This window comes from Oryctolagus cuniculus, chromosome 2 (genome assembly GCF_964237555.1).
Source record: "Oryctolagus cuniculus chromosome 2, mOryCun1.1, whole genome shotgun sequence".
Taxonomy (NCBI): domain Eukaryota; kingdom Metazoa; phylum Chordata; class Mammalia; order Lagomorpha; family Leporidae; genus Oryctolagus; species Oryctolagus cuniculus.
Window position 1 is genome coordinate 103,468,534 of NC_091433.1, and position 17,232 is coordinate 103,485,765.

Here is a 17,232-nt window from a genome sequence, read left to right on the forward strand (position 1 = left end):
AGCAAGGAACTCCACCCAGGTCTCCCGCAAGTGGCAGGGACTCAAGCACTTGGAACATCATTTGCTGCCTTCCCCGAGAGTATTAGCAGGAAACTGGATCAGAAGCGGCGGAGTGGATTCAAACCAGCACTTGCCATGGGATGCGGGCATCCTAAGTGGTAGCTTAACCCTTTGTGCCACAAACACCTGCCATCTCCCTCCTCCAAGAGGCTGGGCAATACGGGATTGTGCAGATAAAGCACATCTCTAGCCACTAGTCTTTTTTATTATTAAAATATTTTATTTATTTTGAGAGGTAGAGTTACAGTGAGAGGGAGAGACGGACAGAGAGGTCTTCTATCTGCTGGTTCGCTCCCCAGATGGCTGCAATGGCCAGAGCTGTGCCCATCTGAAGCCAAGAGCCAGGAGCTTATTCCAGGTCTTCCACGCAGGTGCAGAGGTCCAAGGACTTGGGCCATCTTCCACTGCTTTCCCAGGCCACAGCAGAGAGCTGGATTGGAAGTGGAGCAGCCAAGACTCAAACAGGCAAAGGGCAGAGATTTTACAGGATGGGTGGAGAAGTTCCCAGTGAGTGACCATGGATGCAAAGAAGAGGAAGGGGTCTGGAATGATGGACAGATTTGAACTTGAACTCAGTGGTGGCAGGTGGGGTCATTCCCTAGGAAAACATGGTGGTGGTGATGGTTTGGGGGTGGTAAATAATAATTCTCTTCAGCATATCCTGGGTCTTAGGCACCTGCAGGACATTCAAACAGTAGGATATGAGTCAGCAGTCTTGGGAGGGTCTGGCTGGAGACCCAGACCAGGCAGCCATTCATGTAGGGAGGGTTAGAATCTTGTAAATAGATGAGCTCATCCATGGGTCGTGTGTGTTGAATGAAAGGAAGAAGATGGGGCCAGAAACCCAGGACCTGGGCATCACATAGCCAGGGTATAGGGGGCCCTGGGCTGTGTAAATTTTAAGACTGATATGACAGCATGGCTAGAGGGCAGAGGCCCCATGGCATTGCCCCTAGGAACCATTCTTGTCCCACTCCCCACACCAGCAAGCAAAAAACTACCAACATTTGCAGGGAAGCATCAAGAAGGTAGGAAGACGCCAAGGAGGTGGGGGTGGGAGTGGCACTGAAAGGTGCCTCTGCCTTTGCCAGTCCACATCACTGGAGACCTGGGGAAGACGTGGGAGCAGGAGCCCTGGATGGAGGCATCCGGGAGTGTGTGGTGTGGACAGGCAGTAGCTGGCGGGGCCACGCTACTGGAGGCTGATGGAATCCTGAGCTCACTCCCAGATAAAGGGACCGGGCTGGGGAGACAGAGAGCTGGAGGAGGCGCTCAGATGCACACAGAGCACAGAGAGGACAACACTGGGCGGGTGCCGGGCGGGGACTGCCGCTGGAACTGGGGAATTGGAGTACTTCCGAGCAGTGGGGAGAAAGTCATTAGCTGGTGCCCGTTGACGTGATGAAGTTAGCTCTGGGAACTTCCCCTAAGGATGGCTGAAAGAACAGGCGCCTGTACACAGTATGTTCATGACGCATTATTTACAATATCATTTTTTTAAAAGCCCATGTGGCTAACGGCGTGGAAACTAGTTAAGTAAATTATGGAACATATGCTCAATGGATGGCATATTATGAGGTCATTAAACTTATAATTATGAAGCTTATATCTGCACAGAAACATGGCTGATGGGAGGTAGAAAATCAGTTTTAAAATGGTGTGTATGTTCCAACTGCAGCTCTGTGAAATATGCTTTCCCAGGCACGTGCACCACACAAGAATCCCTAAAGATGTTACTAGCTGTTGGCTTTGAATCATGGTGAGGCTATGGGTGATTATTTTATTTTATATCTCCATTGGATAAGGATTCTAAATCTTAATGCTACAGATCTGGTTAGAGTGACCAAAAGTAGTAGTCTTCTATCTTACTAGCTATTACCCTGTTTAAAACAGAGCACGGCTGAATTGTTCTCTCCACACCGAGGCTCTGATGTGGTACAGTGGTTCCTTTAGAATCGGCTCGAATCCGACCTTGAGAGGTGATAGAAATGGGTGTCTCCTCTCTGGGTGTCTCCTCTCTGCAGCCTGAGACACCCCACAGCTCACAGCAAACCTGGATGCTATGACAGGCAGACAATCTTGGCTAGATAAGCCTGCAGGGATGCAATAGGACAGGCGTGGAAGGACTCATGCTGCTGGATCTCACTCAGATGTGGAATCCTCCAACGGCCGGAGTTGTGCAGATCCGAAGCCAGAAACCAGGAGCTTCCTCCAGGTCTCCCATGCGGGTGCAGGAGCCCAAGGACTTAGGCCATCTTCTTCTGCTTTCCCAGGCCATAGCAGAGAGCTGGATCGGAAGTGGAGCAGTCAGGACTCGAACCGGCACCCACATGGGATGCTGGCACTGTAGGCAGCAGCTTTACTCACTAAGCCACAGCGCCAGCCCCACAAAATGATTTCATTGGTCTGCAAAGAATGGAAGGATGCTGGCTCAAGTCATGGCAGGTGGGTGGGAGGCGGGGCAGACAGGGTCCTCCTGGCCTGCACAGGGGGAGGCAGGCTGACTGTCCTCGCCTTGTCTCCCCCTCCCCAGCTCTCTACATGGACCGCCATCCCCTGCTCCTTTGTCTCTAGTCTGCCTCTTGCTACCTGTGTCCTCCATTTTTCTCTTCTTTTTGGCATGCTAACGTTAAAAGAGCTTATGAACGGTTCAACATTCAGATGCAAATATACAAGGGATATTCAACAGGTTCAGAGAAAAGGTATGTGATGAAAAACAAACTATGCATAGATTTCAACATTTTTCTGTTGACATTAGCTTATTTTCTTTCTTTTTTTTCTTTTTTTTTTCCTCAGGCAGAGTGGACAGTGAAAGAGAGAGACAGGAGAAAGGTCTTCCTTTAATGTTGGTTCACCCTCCAATGGCTGCTGTGGCCAGCGCACTGCGCCGATCCGAAGGCAGGAGCCAGGAGCTTCTCCTGGTCTCCAATGTGGGTGCAGGGCCCAGCACCTGAGCCATCCTCCACTGCCTTTCCCGGGCCACAGCAGAGAGCTGGCCTGGAAGAGGGGCAACCGGGACAGAATCCGGCGCCCCGACCGGGACTAGAACCCGGTGTGCCGGAGCCACAGGCGGAGGATTAGCCTAGTGAGCCGTGGCGCCGGCCAGCTTATTTTCAAATTACATTTTCCATGAGCCTTTTCAAGTACCCTCTGACATTTTTAAATGGAAACTTAGAGCCCAGTGATCTCCATTCTCTATGTGGGACAAGGCAGCTTGAGGAAGAAGCAGTGGATACTAGACTTCATTTACAAGAAGTTCTCTTTGGGGCTGGCACTGTAGCGTAGTGGGTAAAAGCTAATGCCTGCAGTGCCGGCATCCCATGTGGGTGCTGGTTCAAGTCCTGGCTGCTCCACTTCTGGTCCAGCTCTCTGCTATGGCCTGGGAAAGCAGTGGAGGATGGCCCAAGTCCTCAGACCCCTGCACCCGAAGGGGAGACCTGGAAGAAGCTCCTGGCTTCGGATCGGCGCAGCTCTGACCATTGCAGCCAACTGGGAGTGAACCAGCAGATGGAAGACCTCTCTCTCTCTCTCTCTCTGTGCCTCTGCCGCTCCTTCTCTCTCTGTGTAACTCTATAACTTTCAAGTAAATAAATAAATCTTAAAAAAAATCCTCTTTGCTGGAGAAGCCACTGCTAAGTACCCTAACTTTGGCTTCTAGTCCTAACAATTTGCTTCTTTCATTGAAAGGATATCAATTTTTACCGGTGAGATAATTGGAGGTTCAAATGGAGGCAGAAGAAAACTCCGAATTGACAGTTCCATCTACAGTAGACAGATTTTAAAAGGGATTTAATGTATGTGATGTTGTCAAGAGACATTAAAGCGCAGGCGCAGCACCCAGGCAAAATTCGAAGGGGGCAGCCCCTTCCTCCTCCGTGCATTTAGTTGCTTATTCGGTTGTAAACTGCTCCATCTTGTGGTCAGACGAAGGTACTAACAATTAGAAATAGGGACGCCCAATTCTCAGAGCCAAAACCGCGATACTATTTATTCTCCTTTTCAAAGTTATGAGCCAGCTTTGAGACATTCAAGCCATATAGTACATGTATAGTATAGTACATGGTGCACTAACTTTAAAAGATGCCAATCGTGTGGCAAGGAATAGAGAAGTCCAAATTATCCGTCATCTCATTGTCCAGAGAAACCTATGCACACAGCATCTTAGAAGTTGAATGCAGGAGCGGGATACAGGCGTGTGTTTTGTATAAGAAATGTAGTTTCCATTTGCTCTGTTCACCTCAACTGAGCCACCGTCTCCCTCAGTCCAGGAACAGGAGCCCATCCGTCTTGGAGCATGCTGGAGGGTTGATAACCACAGTCACCTGGAGCCTGGGCTTCCTGATCTGTCAGAGGGGGTCAAAGGGCGTAAGGGCAGGTGTTGGGCTGCAAAACAGCAGGACCCCACGTCTCTTCCCCGGACCTTGCAGCCTTACGGTGCACTGTGCGTTTGTGGAGCCTGCCTGGGGACACACTTCGTTTGCAGCAGCTGGATCCAAGGACTCCTTGAACTCCACTCTGCTGAGCCATTTCATGATGCTGGGGCAGCAGCGACTGGGAGCAGTTAGAGAGGTCTCCCCTCAGGTACCCCGAATACCTCTGGGGTGGGATCAGCCGTGTCTTACTTAGCAAGCCCTCCAGGTGAGGCTGGAGTGTGCTTCACTTCAAGAGCTGCTGGGAAGAACACCAGTAAAGACACCCCAGCCTTTCTTATTCTCACACCTTCACCCCCTTGGTCTTAATTTTCAGTTTGTTCCCCGTGCAGGCTCAGGCTGCTGCAGCTCAGAGGATCGCAATACGCACGGGTGATCGTATTAATTGAGCTGGCACTTATAGGTGGTCGTGATCAAGTAATGGGATGGGGGTAACATATGCTTCAGATAAATCCAGGATCGCGTCCATTTGTTTTTGAAACGGGCTTTCCAATAAACCCAGCACTGAAAATCCAGAACCCAAACGCTTCTCTCTACCTCTGTGGCTAGCACTCTGGGTCAAGTCCTCACCATCCGCCACCTGACTCGGTGCCTCCTACCTGGCTTCCTGCCTCCACCCTGGCCTCCTGCAGCTGCTTCTCAACATGGGCACACCAATGCCAGCCCCTACTCAGAACGTGCCAATGACTGAAAGCCATCACTTTATAAAGGCAAGGTCCTACACACGGGTCTCTGATCTTCCGACTTCATCTCCTGCTATTCCTTCCACATCCTGCCTTTCTCTCTCTGTTCCAGACACATTCCCTTTTCCTCATCCTTGTCCTACCTCAGGGCCTTTCCATGAGCTAAGCCTTTTCCCCAGAGCTCGCTGGTTCCCAATGGATGCGTTGCTAGCTCCTTTGCTACCTTGGCATTGCTGTCCAAGTGTGACCCTGGCCGTCTGCTGCCCTGACCTCTGATTCAAGTTGCAAGCCTCTCACATGGCTCCCTTCCACCACGTTCCATGTCATTTCCCAACTCCTGCAACACTGGGTGCCTGATTTAATGTTTGCTGTCTGTCTCCACTGGAATGTGGAGACACCCCATGACTTGTGTGCCAGGGCAGTCTGTAGTAGTGATAAACACGCGTTGGCTGGATGAATGACTGAGTCGTATGCTTATCAAGAGAACATGTGCCCTGATGCGGTGGGGAGCTGTGGCTGAAACAACTCCTCCTCTGTGCTCAGGTGGTGAGACCCCATGGTGCTGGGGACAGCAAACGTTCTCATGGCCCCCCATCCCACCGCAGCCATCAGCTTGGGTCCAGCCTGCTCTTTCCTGTACGTCTGAATTTGGATCCCAATTCTTCCTGCTCCAGAGCCAGGCAGCCGTGGCAGGTTGATCTGCCCACCAGCAAGGCTCAAGACTTCGGTGGGACAACAGCTTCGTGGTTTCTGTAGGAAAACAAACAAACAAAAACAAAAAACAAAAAACTCATGCACTCATGATTGTTTGGGTTGGACTTGGAATATCTCCATGGCCCCTCTTCTTTACCAGCCTCCATCAGCTCTGGTGTGGACGGGACAGCGACCCCCACACCGTGAACACCTGTGCTTTCTGTGGCTGCTGCGATACCACCATAAACGTGCTGTAACGTGCGATCTCACACTGCTGTACAAAGCAGGCTCTGCTCCTTTCTGGGGCTCCCAACACCTAACGAGGAGGCCAGGAGCCTAGGGTTCATTTTGCTGGTTAAATTAAAGTATAGAGTACCATATGACTCATGCCTGAATTTTTTATTCCATTTGTCCAATTGAAGGGCAATAAACAGACTTCTTGAGCCACAAGCAACTTACTGTTCCTTTGCTTATGGAACTCAGAAGTTGATCAAATAGCTTAAGAATATTCTAAGACTTTAGTACTAGGACGAAATAGGTAATAGCCACACACTCTGTGTGCTAGAAATGAAAAATGCCCAACATTTACTCCTAAGCCACCCCTGTCCTTTTTTTTTTTTTTTCTTTTTAAGATTTATTTATTCAAAAGTCAGAGCAACATGGCGAGAGGGACATGGAAATTCCCTGGTTCACTCCCCAGATGGCTACAACTAGGTCTGGGTCAAGCCAAAGTCAGGAGCCAGGAACTCCATTCAGGTCTCCTAAGGACTTGGGCCTTCCTCCGCTGCTTTCCCAGGTGTGTTGGTAGGGTGCTGGATTGGAAGTGGAACAGCTGGGACTCGAACCAGGGCTCCCACATGGGATGCTGACAGCACAGGCGGTGGCTGAACCTGCTGCACCAGTGTTGCCCTCACTCGTGTCCTGTTACCCCACCAACCTCATGGTCATGCCCCCTGCACAATGTGGCGACTCCCGATCTCATGTGGCCCAGGGGTGAGCTCCACTCTGGGAGAACCAAGGTTTCCAGTGGAAAGAAATCTGCTGTTCCCCAGCTACACTCAAAGCATGGCTCTGACCCCTCTGCTTGGAGCACACGAGTCACTCCAAAGAAAGACACACTGTGGAGTTTGGGTGGCTTATGACGCAGGGGGGATCTTCAAAAAAGACCCTGGAAAATGGAATGAAAAGTATGAGGTCTTTTTTTTTTATATTGATTTTTTTTTTTGAAAGACAGAGTTACAGAGAGAGGTAGAGACACAGAGAGAGGTCTTCCATTCGCTGGTTCACTCCCCAATTGGCTGCAATGGCTGGAGCTGAACTGATCCGAAGCCAGGAGCCAGGAGCTTCTTCCAGGTCTCCCACACAGGTACAGGGTCCCATGGACTCGGGCCACCTTCTACTGTTTTCCCAGGCCATAGCAGAGAGCTGGATTGGAAGTGGAGCAGCCGGGACTTGAACTGGCAGCCATATGGGATGCCAGCACTGCAGGTGGCAGCTTTACCCACTACACCACAGTGCCAGCCCCCATGAGTTTATTTTGGTACCAAAAAAAAAGCACAGTTTCTTTGTATAGTATGCATTTCCCATGTACAAGGAAAACAATTGTTTGTACTCAAAGGATCTCATACTTTTAAAAAATAATTTTTATTTATTAATTTGAGAGAGAGATCGATCCTCTAGGGTATGCACTCCCTCAAGGCCCACCGTGTCAGGGGGTGCTGAACCTGGGAGTAGGGGATTCAATTCAGGTCTCCCAGTTAGCAAAGTTATGGACCAAGATCAAAGTGAACCCACTACTTTTTTTTTTAAGTGAGGATCTAAAAGGCAGGGCTGAGGAAGTCGGAAATCGCATGTGTCATGCTAGAATGTCACTGGAAACTTCTGGAAGTGTCACATCACAATCATGTACTGAACAGGAAGCCTCACCCTGGTGCTGAGGCGAGAACCCCAGCCCCACGGGCGCACACCAGGGACACCAAGAAACCTCCCCAGGACCGCGGCATTGGCTTCTGCTGTCTTCCCAAGCACGGGGCCTTTATTTCTGCTTGGGTCCTTGTCCTACGTGGCTTAATGGAGTTTTTGTGTCGTTTACATTCATCTCATTCTGGGAGAGGACAAACATGCTGGCTATGTGCCCGATGCATTGTTGTGGGCAAAGATGTCCCCCGAGAAAGGTCCCAACCTTGGTGTCAGCCCATGGCTGATTCGCACCCGTGACAAGCTGTGCCCACCAGGGCAGCTCTGGGGGGACAGGAAGCAGCAGGAGCTCAGGGTCCGGCACAGCATGGCGTGAGTGCTGCTGACAGGTGCAGGCAGGACCTGCTGAGGGGCAACCACCACCGAGCATCCGTGTCACCTGTCCTTCTGCAGGGCGCCTGGGGGACACCTGCGGCCAGGCCACGCTTTCTCTCTGGAGGCAGCGTTGACTGTTTTGGTGAACGCTCGTAACATCTATTGACAACTGTCCCAAGTCAGAACCTCTGCTGGTTGTTCTACCTGCGTCCCCTGAACCCCACCGAGTAGGGCCGTTGTCTCCATTTCCGACAGAAAAGCCCATGTTCAGGCTTCCCGAGCTCCCATCAGGGGCCAGGTCGCTCCCAGCCCGTGGCCCTGGGGGACAGGAGCCCGAGCCCCGTTCCTGCTGCTGGCCTCACCTGGCAGGTGGAGTGGAGCCTGCCCCCTCCCCCGCCCCGTGGGGCTAGCTCCCCGGCATTGAGTCATTACTGCTCCCACTCAACAGACAGCACCTCACAGCCGGGACTTAATTGCGTCCTAATTGTTTTCTCTGCGTTTGTTGTTCTCTAATTAGACTCAAAGCTCAGAGGACAAGAACTCCGACGTGATGATTTTTTTTTTGTCATCGCCTTCCTACTGGACCCAAAGGTGTTGCGGGTAAGGAGGTATTGACTGATGGAAGAACACAGGTGGCACAGGGCAGACGGCCGGGCCAGCGCACTGATTGTCTGGAGGACCTACCAGCAGTGAGGTCCTTCAGCGATTAGGCCAATATTCCTTTCTGTGTTGGCTACGGACTAAGGACGAACAGAGCAGTGCCCTGGGCCCTTGCTGAACTTCCGGTCTGGTGGGAGGAAGTTGCCACGGGAGGTGCTGTATCAGGTGAACAGCACGTGCCCTGTGGACCCAGGATGCAGAGCTGGGGCAGGTGCAGAGGCAGCCCAGCTGGAGCGAGGGGGTGGGGCCTCGCGGTGGTGCAGGTCTGGGCTCAGCCATCTGGGAGTGGGAGGGGGAAGTAAGCCTGGGGAGGCAGGTGGAAGCCAGAGTTTAATCGCAGAGAGGCAAGCGAGATGGAGCAGGAGACATTTTGCCGAGAGCCCCCGACAAGTCGTGGCAGCGGAGGGAAGACTCCGAGCATGTCCTCTGGTCCCGACACGACAAGGGCTGTTCTAAGAAGGCCAGGGACGGCTCGGGGGCACGCAGGTTTTGGTATGGGCAGTGTACCACTTGCTAGAGAAAAGACCTGGTTTGTAGCGCTGTCCCTTCTGCTGCGACTAAACGCTTCAGTGTGTGCCCATCATCCCAACAGGATCTCAGCTCCCAGAGACAGCTCTGGAGAGGCCAGCACTCCAGAATCTTCTCGAAGATCCCTGAGGAATCGTGATGGAAATGTGAGATGAGACGAGACGAGCGAGACTGCAGAGCCCACGGGGGCTGTCTACACACACACGCACACCCGTGAGAGACGGAAACAGATAGATGAATAATAAGCTATTTTCCTGGTTCCCTCACTTCCCAAATGCCCACAACAGCCAGGGCTGGGACAGACTGGAACCTAGAGCCTGGAACTCAATCTGGGTGGCAGGAACCCAGGTACTTGAGCCATCCCTGCTGCCTCCCAGGTTGCACGTTAGCAGGAAGCCGGAATCGGGAGTGAAACTGGGACTCCAATCCAGGCATGCCCGGTAGCAAATAGGAGCATCCCAAGCGGTCTTAACCCCTGCACCAAAAACCCACCCTAGAAGCAGCGGTTCTTCACAGAAATGGACAGCGCAGAGCAGAGAGAATCTGGTGGCATTTCATCCCAGGATTGCTGTCCTTCCCCCATAGGACGGCTGTCCACTTCTTTTCTCAAGAACGTCGGATGCCCTGACAACTTCCCAGTGTAAAGGCAGTCCAAGCTGGGCTTTTGCACCTGTTGCTAGGAGAGTCCTAAATCCAGCCTACCACAACCCCGAGACGGAAACGCAAAACTCAGCTTCCTTTATCTATTAAACACCGCTAGGAGAAAACATTACCTTCCAGCCAAGGCTTCCTCCCCTCACTTCAAAGAGCAGTCTTCTGCAATTACAAAAGAGACATTCAGCTTAATAGTGGGGGACGTGGAGAGTTCAGGCCACAAAAGGACTGCGGCATCCCACCAGGGGTTTCCTGGGAGGTTGGAGACAATCATTGCCGCAGAGAGAAAGACCTCACACTGTGCAGCTGGCTCCCCTGGAGAGGTTTCAATCTTTTTTAGGAGAAGTACAATCAAGTCCTGGGAAAATGAAAAAGGAATGCATCGGAAATGCTCCTGAACACTCTTTCTAGCGGACCCTAACGTGTGTGAAAGCGACCAGCAGCAGTGCCTGCGTGGCGAGTGAGATGAGCTCTCCCGGAGGGACCTTCTCTCTTCCTTGGAAGACAATGACCCGGAAGGAACTTGGGCCATGTAGAGATCAATGTCCGATGAATAAAAATCAAACAAAAAGCTACAAAGCTACACTTGGACCTTGCTCTTCTATTTGTGTGGTAACAATGCCTGAGGCTGATTAAAAAATGGGGGACAGGGGGAGTTTGGGGCCAGCGCTGTGGTGTAGCAGATAAAGCCGACGCCTGCAGTGCTGGCATCCCGTGAGGTTGCCAGTTCGTGCCCCGGCTGCTCCTCTTCTAATCTTGTTCTCTGCTATGGCCTGGGAAAGCAGAAGATGGCCCAAGCCCTTGGGCCCTTTCACCGGCACGGGAGACCCAGAGGAGGCTCCTGGCTCCTGCCTTTGGATCGGTGCAGCTCCAGGCATTGCGTCCAATTGAGTGAACCAACGGATGGAAGACCTCTCTCCTCCTCTCCTTCTGTGTAACTCTTTCAAATAAGTAAATAAATCTTTAAAAAGGGGGGGGGGTGTTTACTCTTCTTCATGAGAGCCATTGACTGGTGGTTTGTAACTCACAGGTCCCACATCGGGGCAGAACACCCCACGCAGTGTCCTGTGGGGAAGCACCAGGGCTGATTGGGAGAAGGGGAAACAAGGCAAGAGGCTTTCCTGGGGTTTCAGTGAGTGATGCTCTGGGGCAGAGGTGTCCCAGGAATCTGCTGCCTGGCCCTGCCTGGGGTGAGGAGGGTGAGGAGCTGGTCCGGAGGGTGAGACCCTGACAGAGGGAGGTGGCTGGGGTGTGCCTTCTGGCTGGCTGGCATTTGAAGGTCATGGCTGCAGATGGGTCCCTCACTGCTCTGGAAATAGGCTAATCCTGGGAGGGCCAGGGTCAGCAAAGCCCCAGATGTGAAAGGATCTTCATTCCGTACAAATCATTATCTGTAGTAAGCCTCTTCTCATGCCAATGCAATATCTCATTCCACCTGTTGAATTACATTACATTTTTATTTTTGGATAATATTTTAAATTTTTATTTATTTGAGCAGCACAGAAACACAGACAAACAGATAAGAGTGAGAACCCATCTGCTGGTCCACTCCACAAATGCCTGCAATGGATGGAGCTGGGCCCGGGCCAGGGTCAGGGCCAAGGCCAAAGCCAGGAGCCAAGACCTCAATCCAATCTCCCAAATGGATGGCAGGTATCAACTACTAGAGCTACCATCACTATTTCCCAGGATCTGCATTGGCGGGAAGCTGACATCAGGAGTCAGAGCCGGGAACTGAACCCCGGTACTCTGATATGGGATGCAGGCACCTCATCCACCAGGCAAATGCCTGCTCCAGAGAGTGTCGATTTTACTTGGTTTAAAAGGCTAATGGTCTGTGTTGAAGGAAGGTATTTCAGTGTTCTGCAGACCTCTGAAAGTTAGTGACTGCGTGACTAGTAAGTGTAGTAAGTGGGGGAGGTCATGCAGCAGCTAGACTGGGACGACAGGATCCAGCCTTCACTGCCACCTGCAGGCCAAGCACCTCCGCCGGGGAGGCCCCCACACACCTACAACCGCACACACTGCCCTCTGCTGCTCCAACTCCTCTGCAGGCCAGCTGGGAAACGTTCTCACACACCCCACCTCTGACCTGTCCTGGCCCAGGCTCCCCTTGCCTATGTCTTCCGTATTTCAATGGCCTGTGGATAACTCCCACCCCTTGAGTCATTCCTGGCCCCTGAGTTAGCTTCCTGATCTACAGTTTTGCAAAGCTCTCCTCCTGCAGCTCCGGGTTCCTAAGATTGCCTCACAGGAAGGGGAGACTTACCGAGGTTCAGATTTTGTGTGTTATCTGGGAAGACTTCAAAAAGTTCATGGAGAAATGTAATTTAAAAATTTTGATAAAAAAAAATTCTGAACCCACCCAGCCCTGGCTGTTGCGGCCATTTGGAGAGTGAACCCACGGATGGAAGATCTCTGTCTCTCCCTTTCCCTGTTGTTCTGATCGTCAAATAAATCAAGTAAATAAAAAAAAAAGTAAATTTAGAAATGGTTCGTTTCTTTATTTGAAAGGCAGAGTGACAGAGAGAGGGAGAGATCTTTGGAAAGAGCCAAGCCCTTGCCAGGCCAAAAGCCAGGAACTCCATCCAGCCTGCCAGCTGTGGGTCCCTGCACATTCCCCGAAGTCGTCTTCCTCTCTGTGGCCACCTGCTGCCTCTCCATCAGCGCTGCCACCCTTTGAGGCCCGATTCTGTTTCCGAAACTATCATTTAATACAGTTTTAAAAAAAATCAAGCAGAATGAGGCTAACTTTTTCTTTTTTAATATTTAAAGGTATCACCTTCACAATTAGCATTTAAAAATAAATCATCTCACAAGTGCAAACCATTCCCGACGGTGCTGCCCTCGGCTGGCCAGTGTGTCTGCCCCACGCCAGGCACAGACCCAGCTTCCCGTCTCCTTGCCCGAGCAAACCCCCTCAGCGCTTCTTCCAGGTAAACTTTCTGCGGGCTCCCTCTTGGCCTGGCTTCTTCCGTTCTCGGACGCGTGGATCGGCAGTAAGCAGTCCAGCTGCAGCACAAAGAGAGAAGCCTTTATGAACTGGGGCCAACTCGGGCTGCCCAGCAGGAAAGCAGGCGGACAGCAGGAATCCCTGGGCACCTGTCGGGAAAAAGCTCCAGGAGCACAACCAGACCTGCGGTGAGGTACGAGCCGGTGATAAATCTCACAGCACCAGTCTGCTCCCACCCCTTCACGGTACTTCCCAGCCTCTCACACAGACCCCGGCTTCGTTCCCTGGGTCTGCTTTCCTAATCCTGTGAGAATGATGACTCTCTTTTAGATTTCAAGCTTGTTCAATTTAAGATTAAGCTGTTCTTCTGTGGGCAGTCACCATTCACTGCAATGGGACTAACCTCGCATACTTAGTATTACAGAGGCGAGCACTTTAATGAGGACAAGACGTGGAGCAGAAAATCTATTACATGGTGAGGTATAGGGAAGCAGAGAGACACCGAAGATATACACGAATCTACACGCCACAGGAACGTACATATCCAGACAACTGTGTCTATACGAGTATATAACAAACAGGCCCTGTCAAACATATTTGAGAAAAGGAACTATTTTTACTCCTAAGTTGTGTAGTAATAGTCCTTGGTATTTGGAATCTAAAAAGTCAATTTTAAAACTGTATTCTCAGCATAAATAGTTTATTCTAGAATAATAAAGTCAGTTTAAATTGGATGCTTCTGCTTCTAAGTGTTAGGGGGAATTCTGTTTTGGGGAATTACAGAGTCACTAAGAGTGACTTACCAGATGGTCTAAGTGGAAGCTCACCATTAGTGGCTGGGGCCACAGAATGTTAGAAAAGACCATAGATTCTGAGAATTCTGCTGAAGAGAAAGCTATTTAACTGTTCTTATAAATTAACCATCCAGCATTTCTCTTATACAGATTAGTTATTTTATTAGGGATTTTCTAATGGCTTAAGAGCAAAGAAAAAACTGTAATTGCTCATTACAGCCTCATAAACTTTTGCAGTTACTTAAAAGGCATGCATAGGATAAAACAATATTTCAGGCAAAATACAGACAAGTCCTAACTTAGTTTGAATTTTAAGTAAGTATGGATTATTACTTTCAGATATGCACAGTAGCTCAAACTAGAATCGTTAATTTAGGTCCTATGAAAGTATTTTATGACCAAATATGAATCCCATCTAATGGCATATTATTGATAAGTAAATGGACTTTTTAAAAAACATTGATTTGTTTGAAAGTCAGAGTTAAAGAGAGAGAGAGAGAGAGAAGAAGAGCCCTTCCATCCCCTGGTTCACTCCCCAGATGGCTGCAACGGCCAGCACTGGGCCAGGCTGAAGCCAGGAGCCCCTCCAAGGTCTCCCATGTGTAGCAGGAGCTCAAGCACTTGGACTGTCTTCTGCTGCTTTTCTCAGGCCATTAGCAGGGAGCTGGATAGACAGTGGAGAGGCTGGTACACAAACTGGCATCCATATGGAATGCCACACTGCTGGCCCCGTAAATGGATTTTTAAGACACTTAAAAACTTACATAGCGGTTGGTGTGGTGACACAGCAGGTAAAGCCACTGCCTGGGATGCCGGTACGCCGTACGGGTGCTAGTTCACGTACCAGCTACTCCACTTGATCCAGCTCCCTGCTAACGGCCTGGGGAAAGCAGCAGAGGATGGCCCAAGTGGGCCCAAGTATGCATGCCTGCTACCCATGTGGGAGACCAAGATAAAGCTCCCGGCTCCCGGCTCTGGCTTGGCTCAGTCCTGGCCATTGCCGCCATCTAGGAAGTCAATCAGTGGATCTCTCTCTGTAACTCCGATTTCAAATAAACAGATGAATCTGTTTAAAGGGAAGAAGAAGAAAAAACAAACCAAACCTTACACAGTGTAAGCCACAGGCAGTGCTTTACATGGAGCCCTTGGGGCTGGTGCTGGAGGGCAGGGAGTTCGGAGGCCAGAGGAACTACAGACTGAGGTGTGGAAGGGGTCAGATGTGCTCAGGGCTGCACAGCTGGTCTGCAGCACACACAGCACTGTCTCCCTTTCATAAACAGTGTGAAGACTATCATTAGTTTGGACCTCCCTGATGTATTATAAACATTCCAACAGACACAGGCATTTGGACTAGTGGGTAAGACGCCCGTGGCCCACATCAGGGTGTGTGGGCCTGGTTCGTGGCTCTGGCTCCGGACTCCACTTTCCTGACAGCAGAGACCCTGGGAAGCAGTGGTGATGGCTCAGGTAACTGGGCTGTATTAGGTAACTACACAAGTGGGAGACCTGGGTTGCGTTTCTGGTTCCCATCTTTGGTTCCCAACCTATCCTTACAGTTGTGGTCATCTGTGGAGTGGACCAGCGGACGGGAGCTGTCAGTCTGCCTGTCACTCTGTCTCTCAAATATTCTTTAAAAAGTGTTAAAGCGGTACAGATTCTTTCTCATACTGCACAGAGACTCCTGGATTCATGACCAAGTAACAGGATCACACAGAGTAGAGTAAAAGAAAAAGAAAATCAAACTAGCATCATACAGGAAAAAGTGAAAAAATCCAGTAACTTTGGAAAAAAAAATACCTAAGGGCTTTATCATTAACCAAATAATGATTACAAGTTTCTATGATAAAACAGAAACAACCAGTTTGTTTCTTAAACACAACTGAACTAAGTGGCTGTTAAGCTGCCCAGAAGGTTATGCACGAAGGCCAAAAGAAGCTTCCATGGCCGTTGGACTGGGCATTTCAGCAAGGTTCGAGTAATCATTCCTGGGAGTACCCTCCACTTCTTTTTCTAATCCATGCTCACCTGGTAGCAATCCAACCTGAAAAATACACTATGGTTGTAGCCTATCAAGAGCAGCCAGCAAGATGCAATGCTACGCATGTAGGGATGCTCTCACTGATTTCAGATCACAAGGACACGAATCAGGTAGGCACCTGTAGGAAGTATCAGGACACCAGGCCCTTCCCCCCGGGCCCATTACCTTGTCGCATCCACTCCACCTCTTTCTCGGAGACGAAGCTGCACAGGGCTCTCGCCATCGCCAGGCGTATTGCTCCAGCCTGTGACGATCTCCCGCCCCCTGAGACCGTGCAGGTCACATCGTGTTTTCCCAGGCGGTCAAGGAAGTGAAATGGGAATATCAACTGCTCTCTGAAGCACATCAACAAGTAAATGTGGCTAAGTACACTAGAGAGATACAGTGTCATCAATCTCTGCCATCCTTAATATTACAGAAACAAAAACATACTATGCAGGTCAATGTTAAATTTTTCATGCTTTTTTCTCAATCGATTACACCAACATATAGAAACAATGAGCTTTCTGACATTCAGGAGCATAGCTAAGGATACAGCAATGTGCTATATTCACAGCAAGGGCCCCTGTCTTCCCATGTGCTGATCCCTTCTATACTCGCAAAGCTTGAAATAACCTTGTAAAGAAGCCTTCAAGGCAGAGAACTCCATCAGTCCACTGAGTGTAACTTCTCAGGATTCAGTGTGCACATATAAACTAACAACTACCCAGTGCCCTTTGGAATCTATGAGCTTCCCATGTGTACACAGGAGGTCTCTGCAGCGCCTCCAACCGCCGGGTGAGGTCAGTAATGGAAGTGAGATTGCAGGAGGCCCCTGGACAACCATTTGTTTGGCAGCTTACACACTTTTCTGTCTTAATCCCCAAAATTTTAAGATTCTCTAAGAAATGCTTATACAAATAAAGAAATTTAGGCTAAAATTCAGAAAAAAAATTTCATAATTTAACTGCTAGAGAGAATATCAGAATAATGGAGCCATGGAGCTGAAGACGAGAAGCGTTCATTCAGGAGAGTCTGGGACGTTGGTGAAAAACACTGTGGTATAAGAAAAAAATCGTGAATAGGTGAAAAATATTAAAAGACTCACAACTGAAAATGGTGGTTATATTGCTATCCATTTCTTTTTTAAGATTTTATTTATTTATTTGAGAGGTAGAGTTACAAACAGTGAGAGGAAGAAACAGAGAGAAAGGTCTTCCTTCTGTTGGTTCACTCCCCAAATGGCTGTAATGGCCGGAACTGCGCTGATCTGAAGCCAGGAGCCAGGAGCTTCCTCCTGGTCTCCCGCTTGGGTGTAGGGACCCAAGGACTTAGGCCATCTTCTACTGCTTTCCCAGGCCATAGCAGAGAGCTGGATGGGAAGAGGAGCAGCCGGGACTTGAACCGGCACCCATATGGGAGGCCCGTGCCACAGGTGGAGGATTAACCTACTGTGCCACAGCGCCAG

At 50.1% G+C, this 17,232-nt stretch overlaps 1 protein-coding gene across 2 annotated transcripts in view; it reads right to left on the reverse strand.

Moving 5' to 3' along the window:
- Nucleotides 1–12,742: 12,742 nt before the first annotated feature.
- The window catches only part of MRPS9 (mitochondrial ribosomal protein S9), an 81,118-nt gene continuing 76,628 nt past the window's right edge, over nt 12,743–17,232 (reverse strand). The window contains exons 10-11 of one of the 2 annotated variants that reach the window (XM_002709815.5): nt 15,951–16,120; nt 12,743–13,012 (exon numbers count right to left, since the gene is read on the reverse strand). In XM_002709815.5, coding sequence (XP_002709861.2) covers nt 12,921–13,012; nt 15,951–16,120 — 262 coding nt within the window. In that variant the 3' untranslated portion in view covers nt 12,743–12,920. The remainder of the gene's footprint in view (nt 13,013–15,950; nt 16,121–17,232) is intronic. The other variant, XM_017339365.3, reaches the window with a different exon arrangement.